We start from the raw sequence: 15,711 nt of genomic DNA on the forward strand, positions 1-15,711 counted from the left end.
CACTGGCCCACCAACTCAGGAAGTAGGAGGCAGCGAGGGAGATTGTAAGGGTGAAGGATGGCAGGGGTGGAGTGGTATTTGACCCAGTGTGGGTAAATGGGATATTTGAGGAGTTTTATAGGAAGCTTTATAAATCGGAGCCCCCGACTGGTGGGGGGAGGGAATGCGGCGATATCTGGACAGGTTGGAGTTCCCCAAGGTGGACTAGGACCTGGTAGAGGGGTTGAGAGCACCCATTGGACTGGTGGAGGTGATGGAGGGTCTGGGGACGATGCAGGCAGGGAAGGCCCCTGGCACAGATGGTTTTCCGGTAGACTTTCATAAAACGAATTTGGGTGACCAGGGGCCCTGCTGTTAGTGGCATTCCCCCCGCCCCTCCACATTATCGCAGGCCTCACGCAATATCTTTAATTTTCAAGAGGGATGAGGATCCGGAGCAGTGTGGGTCCTACCGCCCAACATCACTGCTGAATGTAGACTCCAAGTTGTTGGCAAAGATCTTCGCCTTGCGGATTGAGGACTGCATGCCGGGGTTGATCGAGGATTTGTAAAGGGGAGGCAAGAACATTATAATGATAACCTCGGAGGGACGGAATGTGGAGTGGTGGTCGCTATGGACGCGGAGGAAGCCTTTGATAGGGTAGAATGGGAATATTTGTGGGAGGTACTGGGCGGTTTGGGTTCAGGCAGGGTTTTGTGGACTGGGTCTGGTTGTTGTATCAGGCGCCGGCAGCGTGTGTAAGGACGAACGGGGTAGAACATAGGGTCTCGCCATATGCGGACAATCTGTTGTTCTACATATCGGACCCATTGGAAAGTATTGGAGGTATCATAGACATTTTGGTGGAATTCGGCCGGTTCTCTGGGTATAAGATAAACATCCGATCCAGGTGAGGGGGCAGGAGAGGAGGTTGGGCGAGCTGCTGTTTAAGGTAGTGGGGGCGAGTTTCAGGTATCTAGGCATCCAGGTGGCGCAATGGGAGCAATTACATCAACTGAATTTGGCCCGGTTAGTGGAGCAAATGAAGTGGGATTTTAAGAGGTGGGATGTGCTCTCGTTGTGGGGCGGGTGCAGTCCGTAAAGATGTCGGTGATCCCGAGGTTTCAATTTGTCTTCCAGATCCTTCCGATTTTTATTTCAAAGGCAATTTTTAGGAAGATCAATACATGATGGGCGGGAAAAACACCTCGGATGAAGAAGGTGCTGCTGGAGTGTCGACGTGGGGTGGGACGGTTGGGGTTGCGATCTGGACTTGCTAAACTTAATATTACTGGGCAGCAAATATAGCCATGGTAGAGAAGGGGGAGGCGTCGGCATGGGAGCGGATGGAGGCAGCTCCCATGCCGATGTGTAAGGGCAATAGCTTGGGAGCAATGTTGATGGCGCTTCTGATGTTCTTGCCGACCAGGTATCCACAAGTCCGGTAGTGGTGGCAGCCTTGAGGGTGTGGGGACAGTGGCGGCAGCAGCTGAGGCTGGAAGGGTCCTATTTTGGGCTCTGATTTGTGGGAATTACAGGTTCATTCCTGAGGGTCACTGGACGCAAGGTTCCAAGGGTGGCGGCGGGCGGGGATTGAGCGGTTTGGAAACATGTTTGTGGGAGCAGCTTTTCGAGCTTAGAGGGGTTGGGAGAGGAATACGCCCAGCGGGAATGGGTTCTGGTACTTACAGGTGGGAAGGTGTGTGAGCAAATGGGTGCTGCCCTTTCCTGACCTGCCACCCCAGGGATTGCAGGACAAAGTGATGTCAGAAACAGGGGTAGGTGAGAGCAGGGTGTCGGAGATTTACAAAGAATTGATGGACTGGGAGGGCACCCCAATAGGAGAAGTTAAGCAGAAGTGAGAGGAAGAGCTGGCAGGATGCTGGAGGCTGGATTATGGGAGGAGGCTCTGAGAAGGGTGAATGCATCCTCTTTGTACGCTAGACTTAGCGTCATTCAATTGAAGTAGTTCACAGGGCGCATTTGATGGTGGTCAAAATGAGCATTTTTTTGAGGGGGTGGAGGATAGGTGTGGGGCTGCGTGGGGGGGGGGGGGGGGGGGGGGCCCACGAACCATGTTCACATGTTTTGGGCCTGTTCAAAGCTGGAGAGAGTTTGGCGGGGTTTCGCTGACGTGATGTCTGAGTTGCTGAGGGTGAAGGTGGTCCCGAATCCAGAAGTGGCAATTTTTGGAGTGTTGGAAGACCCCGGAGTCCAGGGGGTGAGAGAGGCCAACGTTTTGGCCTTTGTCTCTTTGGCAGTCCGGAGATGGATTTTGTTAGGGTGGAGGGACTCGGGGCTGCCAAACCTTGGGGGGGGGGGGGGGGGGGGGGGGGGGGGAGCCTTGGGTGAATGAGCTACTACGAGCGGTGATTATTGGATTCCATTGCTTCCAAGAGAAGGAGTGAGTTCTGCAATGGGCGAAGGTGCATCGGGACTCGAGGTGGGAAGGAAGCATCATCAAGATATAGCAAGATGTCGGAGTGGAGTTGGTGAAGCGGCGTGCGGCTTTTAATAAGGCAAAGTCAGAGCTATTCAGGAGTGGAATCAGGTTTGGAGTGGTGTACCCGGCGAGGTTGGGAATTACTTTTCGGTGGAAAGATCATTTTTTCAAGATGTCGTAGGAGGCGGGTGCTTTTGTCAAGGAGCATGGACTTGGACTTGATTGAATGGATTTGATTGGGATATTAATGGCAATGGTTGGGAGGGGCTAGTTAGAGATATGTTGTAGTTTGTATCTTCGAGAATGAGGGCTACGGTTGTCGCGCATAGTGGTCAGGGCGACGTAATGGGGACTATATGGCCCCCTGGGGGAGTTTAAGTATTGTAAGAATGTGAGGCTACAGGAGCAGGAGTAGGCCTTTTGGCCCTTCGAGCCTGCTCTGCCATTCATCACGATCATGGCTGATCATCCAACTCAATAGCTGAATCCTGCTTTCTCCCCATAAGCCTTTGATCCCATTCTCCCCAAGTGCTATATCCAGCCACCTCTTGACTATATTCAAAGTTTTAACATCAACTACTTCCTGTGGTAATGAATTCCACAGGCTCACCACTCTTTGGGTGAAGAAATGTCTCCTTATACCCTTATATCTGTCCGAAATGGTTTACCCTGAATCCTCAGACTGTGACCCCTTGTTCTGGACACACCCATCATTAGTAACATCTTCCCTGCATCTACCCTGTCTAGTCCTGTTAGAATTTTATAAGTCTCTATGAGATCCCCCCTCATTCTTCTGAACTTCAGTGAGAACAATCCCAACCTAGTCAATCTCTCCTCATATGACAGTCCCGCCGTCCCTGGAATCAGTCTGGTAAACCTTTGCTGCACTCCCTCGAGAGCAAGGACTTCCTTCCTCAGAGAAGGAGACCAAAACTGCACACAATGCTCCAGGTGTGGCTCATCAAGGCCCTGTATAATTGCAACAACACAACAGCACAATGCAGAAAGGCCACATGCTCCCAAGAAGGCCGACCTGCCCAAGTTGAGTGAATAGTGATGCAAGTGTGTTAAGTTCTCATTTGGAGACTGAAATGGATCATTGAATTGAAGAGAAGAGCAACAAAAGTGATAAGATGGATCTAGCATGGAGGACACTGCTCAAAGAAGATCATCAAAGTGAATCATCATCATCCTCCCGGAAACTGGTGGCTATTAGCATTACATATTCACGCTTGCCTTTTCTGCCCACTATAATGGCCTCTTTCCTGCTCCCTCAGCCTCCTTGCCCTCATCACCTTCAGCCCTCTCGACGTCCTCATCATCAGAGGGCACGTGCAGCTTTTCCATCTTGGCATCTGGCAAGACATCCCCACTTTGCAGTGCCAGGTTGTAGGGAACAGCAAACCAAAATGATGCGTGAGATCCTTCGGGGAGTGTACTGGCGATCTTCAAGATGCCAATAGCCTGTTCTTTAATGAGTATATTGAGGCATGAGCAGCATTATATCTTTCCTCAGAAGAACTTTTGTTTATAAATCTTTATAAATGTTTTTATTGGGTTTTTGAACAAGGTATATTAACCGTTATGTACACAGAATAAGAAACATACATCTATATATATATACACATATTTAGAAGAGAAGGGCACCCCAACATAGAATACAATAAAATATGAAATAGACTAACTGGTGGGGTACTGTGCACCAGCTCGACAGCGGCAGCTCTGTGCATCTGGCCGAATTATTTACACCACGTAAGTACGCAACTGTTTGCTGGGGGGAGGGGGGTGGGGGGTGGGGGGGGCAGCCGGGGGGGGGGGGGGGGGGGGGGGGGGGGGGTGGGGGGGGCAAATATACATTTAGGTGCCGGGGAGATAACCACAGTGTGCGACACCTGGCCGGGTCGCGTGCCGCTGTCGCCCGCCTCTCCCGGACGGTTCTCGCCGCCGTCCCCCGCTCGCCTCCACTGCTCCTCCCGTCCTCCATCCGCAACCTCCTCGTTTCCCGCTCCTGGAGATGTCATGCACGTTTTGGCACCCCGTGCCTTCCTTCCGGCTCCCGTTTCCCTGCCCCCCGCCCCATCCCGCTGGTTCTCCTCTCCTGTCCCCCTCCCTCCACGGTTCGTCCCTCCCTCCTCAAGTTCAGCTGTCTCCCCCCTCCCCCCCCGTGGTTCGCCTTTATTTCTTCAAGTTTAGCCCCCCCACCCCCCCTCCCACCCTCCCTCCCAGTCCATCTCTCCCTTTCATGCCTTGGCTACCCTCCCCTGATCCTTGACTAAGTTGCCCTGATTCTTGGCTACCTGGCTATTCTTTCTCTTGTTCGTTTGCCACAAACAGGTCCCGGAACAGTCGCGTGAATGGCTCCCATGTTCTGTGGAAGCCGTCGTCCGACCCTCGGATGGAGAATTTGATTTTCTCCATTTGGAGAGATTCCGAGAGGTCTGACAGCCAGTCTTCAGCTCTGGGTGGTGCTGCTGACTGCCAGCCAAACAGGATTCTATGGCGGGCGATCAGGGAGGCAAAGGCAAGGGCGTCCGCCCTCCTCCCCAGGAATCCTCAGAAGAACTTTTAGGCAGCCGGACGGGGGTCATTAGCCGCAGCTTTAGTGGGAGCATTTTTCTCTGAGGAACCAACCCTGGATGTGCTGAGGTCCCTTGAAGATCTCTGAGTCCTGCGATTTACTCAAGGTGTATGTTGTGGCTAACCCCTGGGTATCTAGAACATACCTGCGTAATGGTGGTTGCAGAACTGCTGCACAGTGACAGAGTGCAACCTTTCCTGTTGATTTTCCATGGCTGTTTCAGGGAGCTCTTAAAGCCACATGAGAGCAGCCAATAGCATCCTGAATCTGTGGGAATCCGGAAATAGCAACAAAGTCATTGGGGCCTCACGGTAGCAGTTGGGGCCTCACGGTAGCATGGTGGTTAGCATCAATGCTTCACAGCTCCAGGGTCCCAGGTTCGATTCCCGGCTGGGTCACTGTCTGTGTGGAGTCTGCACGTCCTCCCGTGTGTGCGTGGGTTTCCTCCGGGTGCTCCGGTTTCCTCCCACAGACCAAAGATGTGCGGGTTAGGTGGATTGGCCATGCTAAATTGCCCGTAGTGTAAGGTTAATGGGGGGATTGTTGGGTTACGGGTATACGGGTTACGTGGGTTTAAGTAGGGTGATCATTGCTCGGCACAACATCGAGGGCCGAAGGGCCTGTTCTGTGCTGTACTGTTCTATGTTCTATGTTCTATGTAAAGTCAAGAGCTCTCACAGCCTGGATGGCTTCATCTTGAGAGAACTTCACAGAATTGTGTACCTTGGTAAATGGGGTGCCCAGTACTTCCTGCATGCGCTTGTGTGTAGAAGCTTGAGAGATCCCACACAGGCCTCCAGTGGAGCCCCAGAAGGAGCCACCCACGAAGACGTTCAGACCAGCGGTGACTTTGAAAGCAAGTGGCAAATGGATGGCCTCCCAGTCCCTGCAGCTTCAACTCCTCCTGGAGAACATGGCAGATGTGAGCCACCAGATCCCAGACATGCGGAGATGTCAACAGCATTAGCACTTGCTCATGTCAATGTCTTCTGTACACTCTTAGTCTGGCCAGAAGCCTACACTCAATGTCTCTGTGAGCCTCAGCTTCTGGGTTCTGAAGGAGCCCTATTGCCTCTTGCTTATCAGGGTGAGCATCTTCCATTTGCCCAGCATGGCACAGGTGTACCCTCTTCTCTGCCTTTGCTGTTGCCTGTCTGCCAGAATTCACACCACGTTAACTGGTCCATCCATCGGTCCCTCGCAAATGTCTCTGCGGTGGAGATATGAGTGAGCAAAAGCTCACTCCAAAGGTCATCTTCCTGTTGCTGTTGAGGGAGTGACTGTGGTGCCAATGGGTTACTTCAATTCTAGCCATCGCATCCCCATGTAGTCCCTTGGCAGCGCAAATGCAGCCTTCAGGATTACCTGAAGCGCTTCCACCAACTCGGTGTACCACCACCCTCCCTCAAATACATGCTACTGCAATGACAGTACTTTGGACATGTGCTTGAATGGCAAGAGTTCAGGCAGGGCACTCTGAGACTGCATCTCAGATTTACACTGCAGCCTAAATGTTCAGTGAGAGAATGAAAGTATTTTGGTAGGTTGGGAGTTCCCATCCCTAAACCCGCCAGCTGCAAAGTTTAGAGGTGTTGTGTATTTGTTGCCTTTTTAAAATTGGGATTTTCCAAGAGTGAGACAGAGGGTTCTGGTAAGGAGATAGTTTAATGGTCCAATTACAAATTGCTCTTGTATGCTTGTAGGAGTGTGCTATGAAAGATTCCCTCAATTGGACTTGGAATGTTCCTAATATGCTTCTGTTGTGCCTTCATTTCGAAATTTGGAATTTAGGAGGCTGTCCCTTCAACTGGCCCACAAGTGCGATGGTCAGCTCCTCCCATGAGACCTGAGAGCCCTCCCTTGGAAAACGGTGGTGCTGAGGTTCTACTTCCAAACCAGCTTTGACCCTCTCGCTGTGACTGTAGAAATCCCTCCCATCGGCGGGAGGAGCATAATTCTCAGGTCCCCCCCCCCCTCCAATCACTCACCTTCCTCCCCCTCCAATCTTTGATCCGATAGTTATAGTCATGAATATCTCTGTCCTACCCCTGAATCTTTTGATGTTGGTACCACACTGGGTGAGTGTGCAGTTTGTTGCAGCCCCACAAACCCCAACATAAGTGAATTAACCAATATTTTGTGAATTTTCTTGACATCTTTAACCCTTGATTGCTCCAATGAGTTACAGGCACCAGATTTATAACTAAAACATTTACAAACTGTTTATTTGTAACACGAGTAAAAGATGAACATAGAATGGAAATAATGAAACTATGGTCTATGAGTCTACCTATTCCCACAACCTTGTCCCACCCTCCACCCAGACACACACAAGGCAGAAACCCAGTAAGGAGGTAGGGGAAGAATTGAAATAACGGGAGTTGAAGGAAAAAGTTTGAGATGAATCTTCGCTGCTGTGGTTGTGTCTGTAGGCACCGGTGTCTTCTCCGAGTGCAACCCTTTGGGGAATGGATTTGGACAAGGTTCAGGTTGGTGCAATTTTGTCCTTGGACACCAGATGGAGCTTTACACAAGAGATTCCGGTTGTTGCACTTCTATCCTTTGCCCACCAGATGGAGCAGGGGATTTGGACCAGTGCAATTCTCTCCTTCGACCACCAGATGGAGCCACCATTTCCCTGGGAAGTTAATGGAGCTTTAAACCTGATAATCTACAGACTTTTCCATTTGCCTCATCTCTGTACAGAGACGGGGCAGCACGGTGGCACAGTGGTTAGCATTGCTGCCTACGGCGCTGAGGACCCGGGTTCGAATCCCGGCCCTGGGTCACTGTCCGCGTGGAGTTTGCACATTCTCCCCGTGTCTGCGTGGGTTTCGCCCCCACAACCCAAAGATGTGCAGGTTAGGTGAATTGGCCACGCTAAATTGCCCCTTAATTGGAAAAAATAATTGGATACTCTAAAAATTTAAAAAAAAAAAAAAAAAAATCTCTGTACAGAGACTCCAGCTGTATTATGAAGATTGTTCTCAGACTTGGCTTTTCACAGTATTCAGACAGAGGATTAAAGTATTACAAAGTATTACCGTGAGGGCCTCACGGTAGTATGGTGGTTAGCATCAATGCTTCACAGCTCCAGGGTCCCAGGTTCGAGTCCCGGCTGGGTCACTTTCTGTGTGGAGTCTGCACGTCCTCCCCGTGTGTGCGTGGGTTTCCTCCGGGTGCTCCGGTTTCCTCCCACAGTCCAAAGATGTGCGGGTTAGGTGGATTGGCCATGCTAAATTGCCCGTAGTGTAAGGTTAATGGGGGGATTGTTGGGTTACGGGTATGTGGGTTTAAGTAGGGTGATCATTGCTCGGCACAACATCGAGGGCCGAAGGGCCTGTTCTGTGCTGTACTGTTCTATGTTCTATGTAAAGAAAATGCTGGAAAATCTCAGCATGTCTGGCAGCATCTGTAGGGAGAGAAAAGAGGTAAGGTGTCAAGTCCAGATGACCCTCTGTCAAAGTTTTGACAAAGGGTCATCTGGACTCAAAACATTAGCGCTTTTCTCTCCGTACAGATGCTGCTGAGATTTTGCGGCATTTTCTCTTTGGTTTCATATTCCAGCATCTGAAGTAATTTGGTTTTATTAAAGTATTACAGACCTGGTGAGAAACTGCTTGCAGCCCTTCACTCTGAAGTTCCCTTCACAGGTCTAACTGCTGCCTGCAGTCTTCAAATAAGCGTGTCTTCACAGGTCTGGCTGGGAACCTCTTAAATCGCCTGAAAGGGCCCAGACTGGCGCTGGTGTGCCAGAATCCTCACCAACTTCAAGGAGCATGCCCTGGAGGTGACTGGTGTGGCTGAGGACAGGGCAGTCACCAATGCAGAGGTTGGCGGACGCCGCCGAGATGAGGAACCACCGGGCTCCACCTGGAGGACCTGTCAAACGGGAGAGGTTATTGCCTTATTGACTGACTCATCTCTCCCACTGACCACCATGTCCATTCTCCCGCACATCCTCCAGCTGATTTCATCGGCCCATCCCGGGTGGCCCCCTCTCCAGCCTCCCAGGAGAACATCTCGGAGAAGGGCTCCAAGGATGCCACCGTAATAGTTGAGTCACAGCTGTCGCCCCCACCATCCACCAGTGCAGATACACACAGCTCGGTGGGAAATGTTAGTGGACAGGCTTCTGGGGCACAATCTGTTGATGCACATCAGGTGGAGGCAGGAACGCCCAGACGAGACAGCAGTTGGAGGTCTGCTGGGTGCCAGGACCCAGCTGGGTCCCAGCCTGATGCTGAGCCTGTGGAAGAGGTCATCCCTGAGCTTATGGAGATGTTAGGGTGCGGCCGAGACATTCAGAGGGAGATGGCAGCATCACTCCAGCTGATCCATAGCCGCTTGGAGGTGTCCCAGATACTACGGGCGCAGGAGATGTCGTCAACAATGAGTGGCACTGAGGCCAACACTGCTGGGGTGGCGACCACCGTGGAGAGCCTGGTGCATGACGTCGGCATCTTTGGTGAAGGTGTCCAAGGCATGGCGCAGTCGGTGATTGCTGCGGCTGAGGGCCTCAGCGGAATTGCCGACTCACTGGGGGATGTTACCCAGTACCAGGCTGACTTTGATGAGGTTCTGTGGGACATGTCCCGCTCTCAGATGAACATGGCCGAGGCACTGCGGAGCTTGTCCTAGTCGCAGGTGGGCATTGCCGAGGTTCTGCAGAGCATGGCCCAGTCACTGAGGAGCTTCACTGAGGGCGTTTACATGATGCCGCAGACCATGGGGAACCATCAGGGCTGGGAGAGCCAGATGATGCAGTGGCAGCTGCCCTTCCATCCCCAGGTGAACCCCAGGACCATATGGCCACCGAGTGGGAAGGGGGGCACCGGGTGCCAACCTGGACCCATCCCAGGGAGTGGTGACAGCGGCCACCAGGTCCCCCGAGTTCCACCCCTCTGATGAGGCCACTTCTCACAGCCAGCACACGGCACAGGGCGATATGCCTGTGCGTGTGCTGCCGACAAGTGAGCCGGGGCCCTCCGGCCTCAGAGTCTAAAGAGGACACCCGCCAGGGGCATCGAAGGCCACGAGATGTGAACAAAGAACAAAGAACAATGCAGCACAGGAACTGGCTCTTCGGCCCTCCAAGCCTGCGTCAATCACGTGTCCTATCTAGACCAAGTGCCTGTTTCCTTCTATACCCTGTCTGTTCATGTGCCTGTCCAGGTCAGTCTTAAAGGTCGCTAACGTATCTGCGTCAACCACCTCACTTGGCAGTGCATTCCAGGCCACCACCATACTCTTTGTAAAAAACGTGCCCCGCACATCTCCACTGAATCATTCCCTCCTCACCTTGAACATGTGCCCCCTTGTAATTGTAATTTCCGTCCTGGGAAAAAGCCTCCACCCTATCTATACCCCTAATAATTTTATAAACTTCTATCAGGTCGCCACTCAGCCTCCATCTCTCTCGGGTGAACAATACCAGTTGATCCAATCTCTCCTCATAGCTAATACCCTCCATACCAGGCAACATCCTGGTAAACCTTTTCTGTACTCTCTCCAAAGTCTCCACATCCTTCTGGTAGTGCGGTAACCAGAATTGGACACAGTGGGCACGATTCTCTGCAAAGGCGGAGAGTCGTGAAGGCTGCCACGAAAGCGGCCGTGTTTCACGGCAGCCTCCGCGCCCCCTCCCGGGACCCGATTCTGCTCCCTGGTCGGGGCTAGCATCACGGCCCCGTGAACTCCGGCATCGCGGGCTTAACGAATTTCGCTAAGCCCGCGCGCCAAAGTTAGCGACGGCTGACGCATATGATGACATCAGCCGTGCATGCGCGGATTGGACGACTCCAACCCGCGCATGCGCGGGTGACGTCATCCGCGCATATGCGTCAGACCCGTGGATGCGTGGTCCGTAATGCCCCTCAGCCACTCCTGCGGGGCGGCGGAGGGAGAAAGAGTGCACGGGAATCGGACCCGCTGCCCGCGATCGGTGCCCACCAATCGCGGGCCCATGCCACCCAATCGGTGGCATGGTTGTGCAGAACGGCACTTTGCGGCCGTTTTCACGTACTGGTATAGCAGGTGTATTAAAAACCGTGAAAACGGCCGTAAAGGCCTTGGAAATCGGCCCATCGGCCAGGGGAGAATCGCTGCTCGCCGTAAAAAAACGGCGAGCAGCGATTCGTGTCGGGGGGCGGGCGTGGGGGGGGGGAATAGCGGGAGGGCGTCGGACCAGCGTCGCCGTAAAAATTTGCGCCGCCCGCTATTCTCCGCCCCGTCGTGAGTGCGGAGAATCGCACCCAGTGTTCCAAATGTGACCTAACCACATTCTATTTAACTGTAACATAATTTTCGAACTTTTATACTAGATACCTCGCCCTATGAAGGCAAGCATGCCATTTGCTTTCTTTACCAACATTTCCACTGGTGCTGCCACTTTTAAGGATCTGTGGACCTGCACGTCCAGATCTCTGTGTGTCTCTATGCTCCTGATGGTTCTGCCATTTATTTTATAGCTTCCACCTGAATTGGATCTACCAAAATGCATCACCTCGCATTTGTCCGGGTTAAATGTGGTAGGGAGCTGGCTGCCTCCACCTCAGATGTGCATCCTGGGGACGCACCTAGACGTAGTGGTAGAGCTAGGAAGGCAAAGCACATCGAGGATCACTGAGGGCACCAGGGGAGGGTGTGGGGGTAGGTCGGGGGTGAGGGGGCGGGGCTGTGGGGGAGAGGGCAGCACCAGTGGGTGGGTGGGGAATTGTAAAACACAATAAGCAATTTTGTGCACAACTATAATGATGTCTCGGACACATTTTTCTGCAATGCATGCCAATCTCCGAATCCTTGGCCCATCTATCCAGGCATTCCCCCTCCCCTCCTCCTGTGGCACTCACCCACCCTCAGGCCATAGGCATGCCCCAGAGCTGTGCCGCAACCACTGAATGTTCGGATATTGGCTGTGCGTATGTGGTGTTGCCTCCCGCAGTCTTCAGGCACAGTGTCCATGCAGCAAGGTGTGAAGGGGGTGCTAGGCAATGACTCCAACATGCTCCATGGCTCGCCCACACACAGAAATCCACTTGAGTTATGTGAAGTGCTCATTTAACCACGATTGCCAATTCCTTATTAGCAATAGCCTTCAGCCGCACAGCCAGAGGCCTCGGCAGTCATGGGAGTTATGGTGGTCGGTGGGGCAGACGGGCAGGGACAAGAGTTTCCCCGGAATGGGTACACACGATCCAGGGGTTGGCATGGTGGTGATAACTGGTTTCTCGCCATGTTACGGCGAGATCCCAATTTCGCATACAGGAGTGGACCGGTTGCATCACAAACTGTTTGGCACCTGGCGTGGTTCTCGTTTTCTACCTCCCCCACTATTCCCCGGCCTTGTTTCACTTGAGCGAGAGCCTAACAAGGCCAGAGAAACGCGCCCCAACGCTCTGAGGACTTGCATTCAAATCCCACAATCAGAGATATTGGAATTTAAATTCAATGAATACATCTGGAATATATAGCTAGTCAACAATTATCATAGATTATTGTAACAACCCATCTGGTTCACTAATGTCCTTTCAGGAAGGAAATCTGCTGACCTGGTCTGGCTGACATTTGACCCTGGCAATGTAGTTGACTCCTAACTTCAATCTGAAATGCCCTAGCAAGCCACTCAGTTCAATGGCAAATAGGGATGTGCAACAAATGCTGGCCTTGCCAACAACGTCCACATGAAAGAATACATATACTGCCCTATATAAGATGCAGTGCAGCACCTCATAAAGGCTTCATTCACAGCACCTCCCAACCCACAAGGGTGGCAGGTGCATGGGAACACCATCACTTCCATGATTCTTTCCAGCACATACATTGACTTAACTTTGAAATATACTGCTGCTCCTTCATTGCCACTGGATCAAAGTTCTGCAAGTTATTGCTCACAGCCATTTGGGAGTGCCTTCACCACAAGGATTGTGGTTGTTCAAGAAGGTGGCTCAGCACCACTACCTCAATTAATTAGGGATGGACAATAAATGCTGGCCTTGTTAGTGATGTTCACATTCCATTGTTCTAAGTTCTATGAAGGAATAAAACTCCTTTTGTGATGTGCTACTGCAGTTTCCAGTAAAGTTGCCACATGCTCCATTGAAATTCAGAAAAAACTTATTTTGTTACTGTGAATGAAAGCTTAAAAGCATTACCTTAAAGATGCCACACATCCTTAGAGACTGACTTTAGAGTCTGTCAAAATGTTCCTTCAATATTATTTTCAGTATCCATAAATTGGGAGTTGCACGACTTCAAAGCTATGTGTCGCTTTTTTCTTGACCTCCACTGAGTAAGTCATACATTCTTTCCGGCTTCCCGCACTTCCATCTCGCTTGTGTTTTTGTTATGCTGTGTGGTCTTCATTATCCTGCTCCTCCTGTCCTATTCCAGCTGCCTCTGTTATTGTGGTGAATCTGAAGGGATGGATTGTACAAGCTAAGAATGGATGGACATTAACCCCTTGAGATTAAGCTATTAGAGGAGGGTGAAGATTACTTCTGGATGGTTTTTCACAAAGAAGCAAGGGTGACAATGTCGGTGTTCTATCAGTAACCTGGTGCTGATAATATGTCCTCGACCTCACTATCCCCCTTCATAATAATAAAGTTCCTCTCCGACATGGCTCTTAGGTCATGAAATGCTTGAAGTTGGAGATGCCCCCCTGGGATGGCCTGTCTCTCATAGGCCTGTATGTCGCTTTCTCCTGCAACGAGAATGATTAAATTGGGTAAATGCTAAAAGTTGAGGAGCAAGAGATGTTCTACTATCATTCTGTGGAGGATAATTTTAGAGTCATGCATACAAGTAATTACTGCTAATAGAACTGACCTAAGCACTCAGGATGTTCCAAGACCAATTAATCTCTAACTGAGCTTAGGATATTGGAAAAATTGGACATGAAAATAGTAAGTCAGCATACAAAGTGCATTGCAAATATGGGAAGCCTAGGGGTGGCACAGTATTTAGCACTGTTGTCACAGCGCCGAGGATCCAGGTTCAATTCTGTCCTTGGGTGGCTGTCTTTGTGGAATTTGAACATTCTCCCCGTGTCTGCATAGTTTTCCTCTGGATGCTCCGGTTTCTTCCCACAGTCCAAAGACGTGCAGGTTAGGTGGATTTGCCATGCTAAATCGCCGCTTGGTGTCCAGGGATGTGCAGGTTAGGTTGGGGGTAGGGCAGGTTGGATGAGGGGAGAGGACTTCGCTAGAGTGCACTTTCGGAGGATTGGTGCAGACTTGATGGCCAAATGGCATTCTTCTGCACTGTAGAGATTCTATGTTTCTATCTGGATTCTCCACTTAACTATGAGCAGTGCGTAAGAGATCTCCATGCTACAAATATGTTACCTCTTCTTTCCATGACCCATCACTGCCTGGCCATGTGAAGTATTTTTCTTACAGATCTATACACATTGGTGGGGCCTTGATTTATCCTTTTTAGTTAGAATGTGCACTATGCTTCAGGGACTCAAATGCTTCAAGTTAAAATCAGGCTATCTCTGTCCCCACTAAAATGCCCACCATAAAGATACTACAAACTGCGTTTATGGTGAACTCAGAGTTGGAGTGGAACATTGGAATAAAGATTATCGTCAATCTCATTCATTTTCTCCTACCCTGGGAGTCACATTATACGATGATAATGGGGTTGTTGACCACTTAATCGCCCTCAGTTTGGCTTCAACACACCCACCTACACGGGAAAACCCCCCAGAGGTGGAGAGCTTTGGGAACCATTGGGGTAAAGTCACCCGTTCCTCCAAAACATACTGCAGTTGCCATGTTGTGTCTCAAATTACTCAGAATCTGTAGCCCTGACTGTTGGGATTGGAGTGTGTGGATTTTGATGAATTCTATTTTTAACCAGGTGACTGCTGGTTCCTGGCTGCCATTGCTTGTCTAACTCTTAATGAGAAGCTGCTCTACCGGGTCATCCCTAGAGATCAATACTTTACAGAAAATTATGCTGGGATCTTCCATTTCCAGGTACTATCATTCTCCAAAAGGATATTGATTATATAAGCAACCAGGCTATTATCAGATGTCAGTGGAGCAGTATGTTACAGCATTGGATGTGAGTTCACCCTCTCTCACCGATCTGCTAGGTCTGGGACAGCAATCAACCCCTCTCTCCAAAAAAGAGGCTGCAATTCCTTTGTGTCTCATGGTCATGGGACATTTGTCGGTACTTCCCACCCCTATCAGTGATATTTTTGACTTTGGCCCACTTTGCGAGTGAGTGTCATTACTATATTGCAGACAATCGCATGTTCAGTCCAGACATGGAGAGCAGCCACATCATCCCTCAACAAAAACATATAGACAAGGAATACCCAATCCTATCCTAACGCAGATGACAGAGAATACACAGACAAATCCCCATGACAAACAAATCTCCCAGCCAGACAGAGAACATGCAGACTCATTTATTTTCTTCCACCCCCAGCCAGACAAGGGGCTGAATTCTCCAATCCCCGACACCAAAATCGCGTTCAGCAACAGGCAGAGAATCCCCAATGACACCGAAATCGGGGGCGGCGCTGCTTTCACCATGCTCCACCCACTGAAAAGTGAATACGCCGCGCGCCATATCCACGGCCTCCGTACGTAGGCTGAAGCTCGCCCCACGATACTCCGTCCCTGACCGGCCGAGTTCCCGATGGCGTTGGTCTCTTGTGGTCTCACGTTGGGTGTTTGGGAGGGGTAAATT

At 50.9% G+C, this 15,711-nt stretch overlaps 1 protein-coding gene across 9 annotated transcripts in view; it reads left to right on the forward strand.

Moving 5' to 3' along the window:
- Nucleotides 1–15,711, forward strand: part of LOC119956184 (calpain-3-like) — a 182,398-nt gene that overhangs the window by 72,703 nt on the left and 93,984 nt on the right. For all 9 annotated transcript variants that reach the window (XM_038783139.1, XM_038783131.1, XM_038783173.1 and 6 more), the window contains exon 3: nt 14,869–14,987. In XM_038783139.1, coding sequence (XP_038639067.1) covers nt 14,869–14,987 — 119 coding nt within the window. The remainder of the gene's footprint in view (nt 1–14,868; nt 14,988–15,711) is intronic.

Source organism: Scyliorhinus canicula, chromosome 2, assembly GCF_902713615.1.
Source record: "Scyliorhinus canicula chromosome 2, sScyCan1.1, whole genome shotgun sequence".
NCBI lineage: Eukaryota > Metazoa > Chordata > Chondrichthyes > Carcharhiniformes > Scyliorhinidae > Scyliorhinus > Scyliorhinus canicula.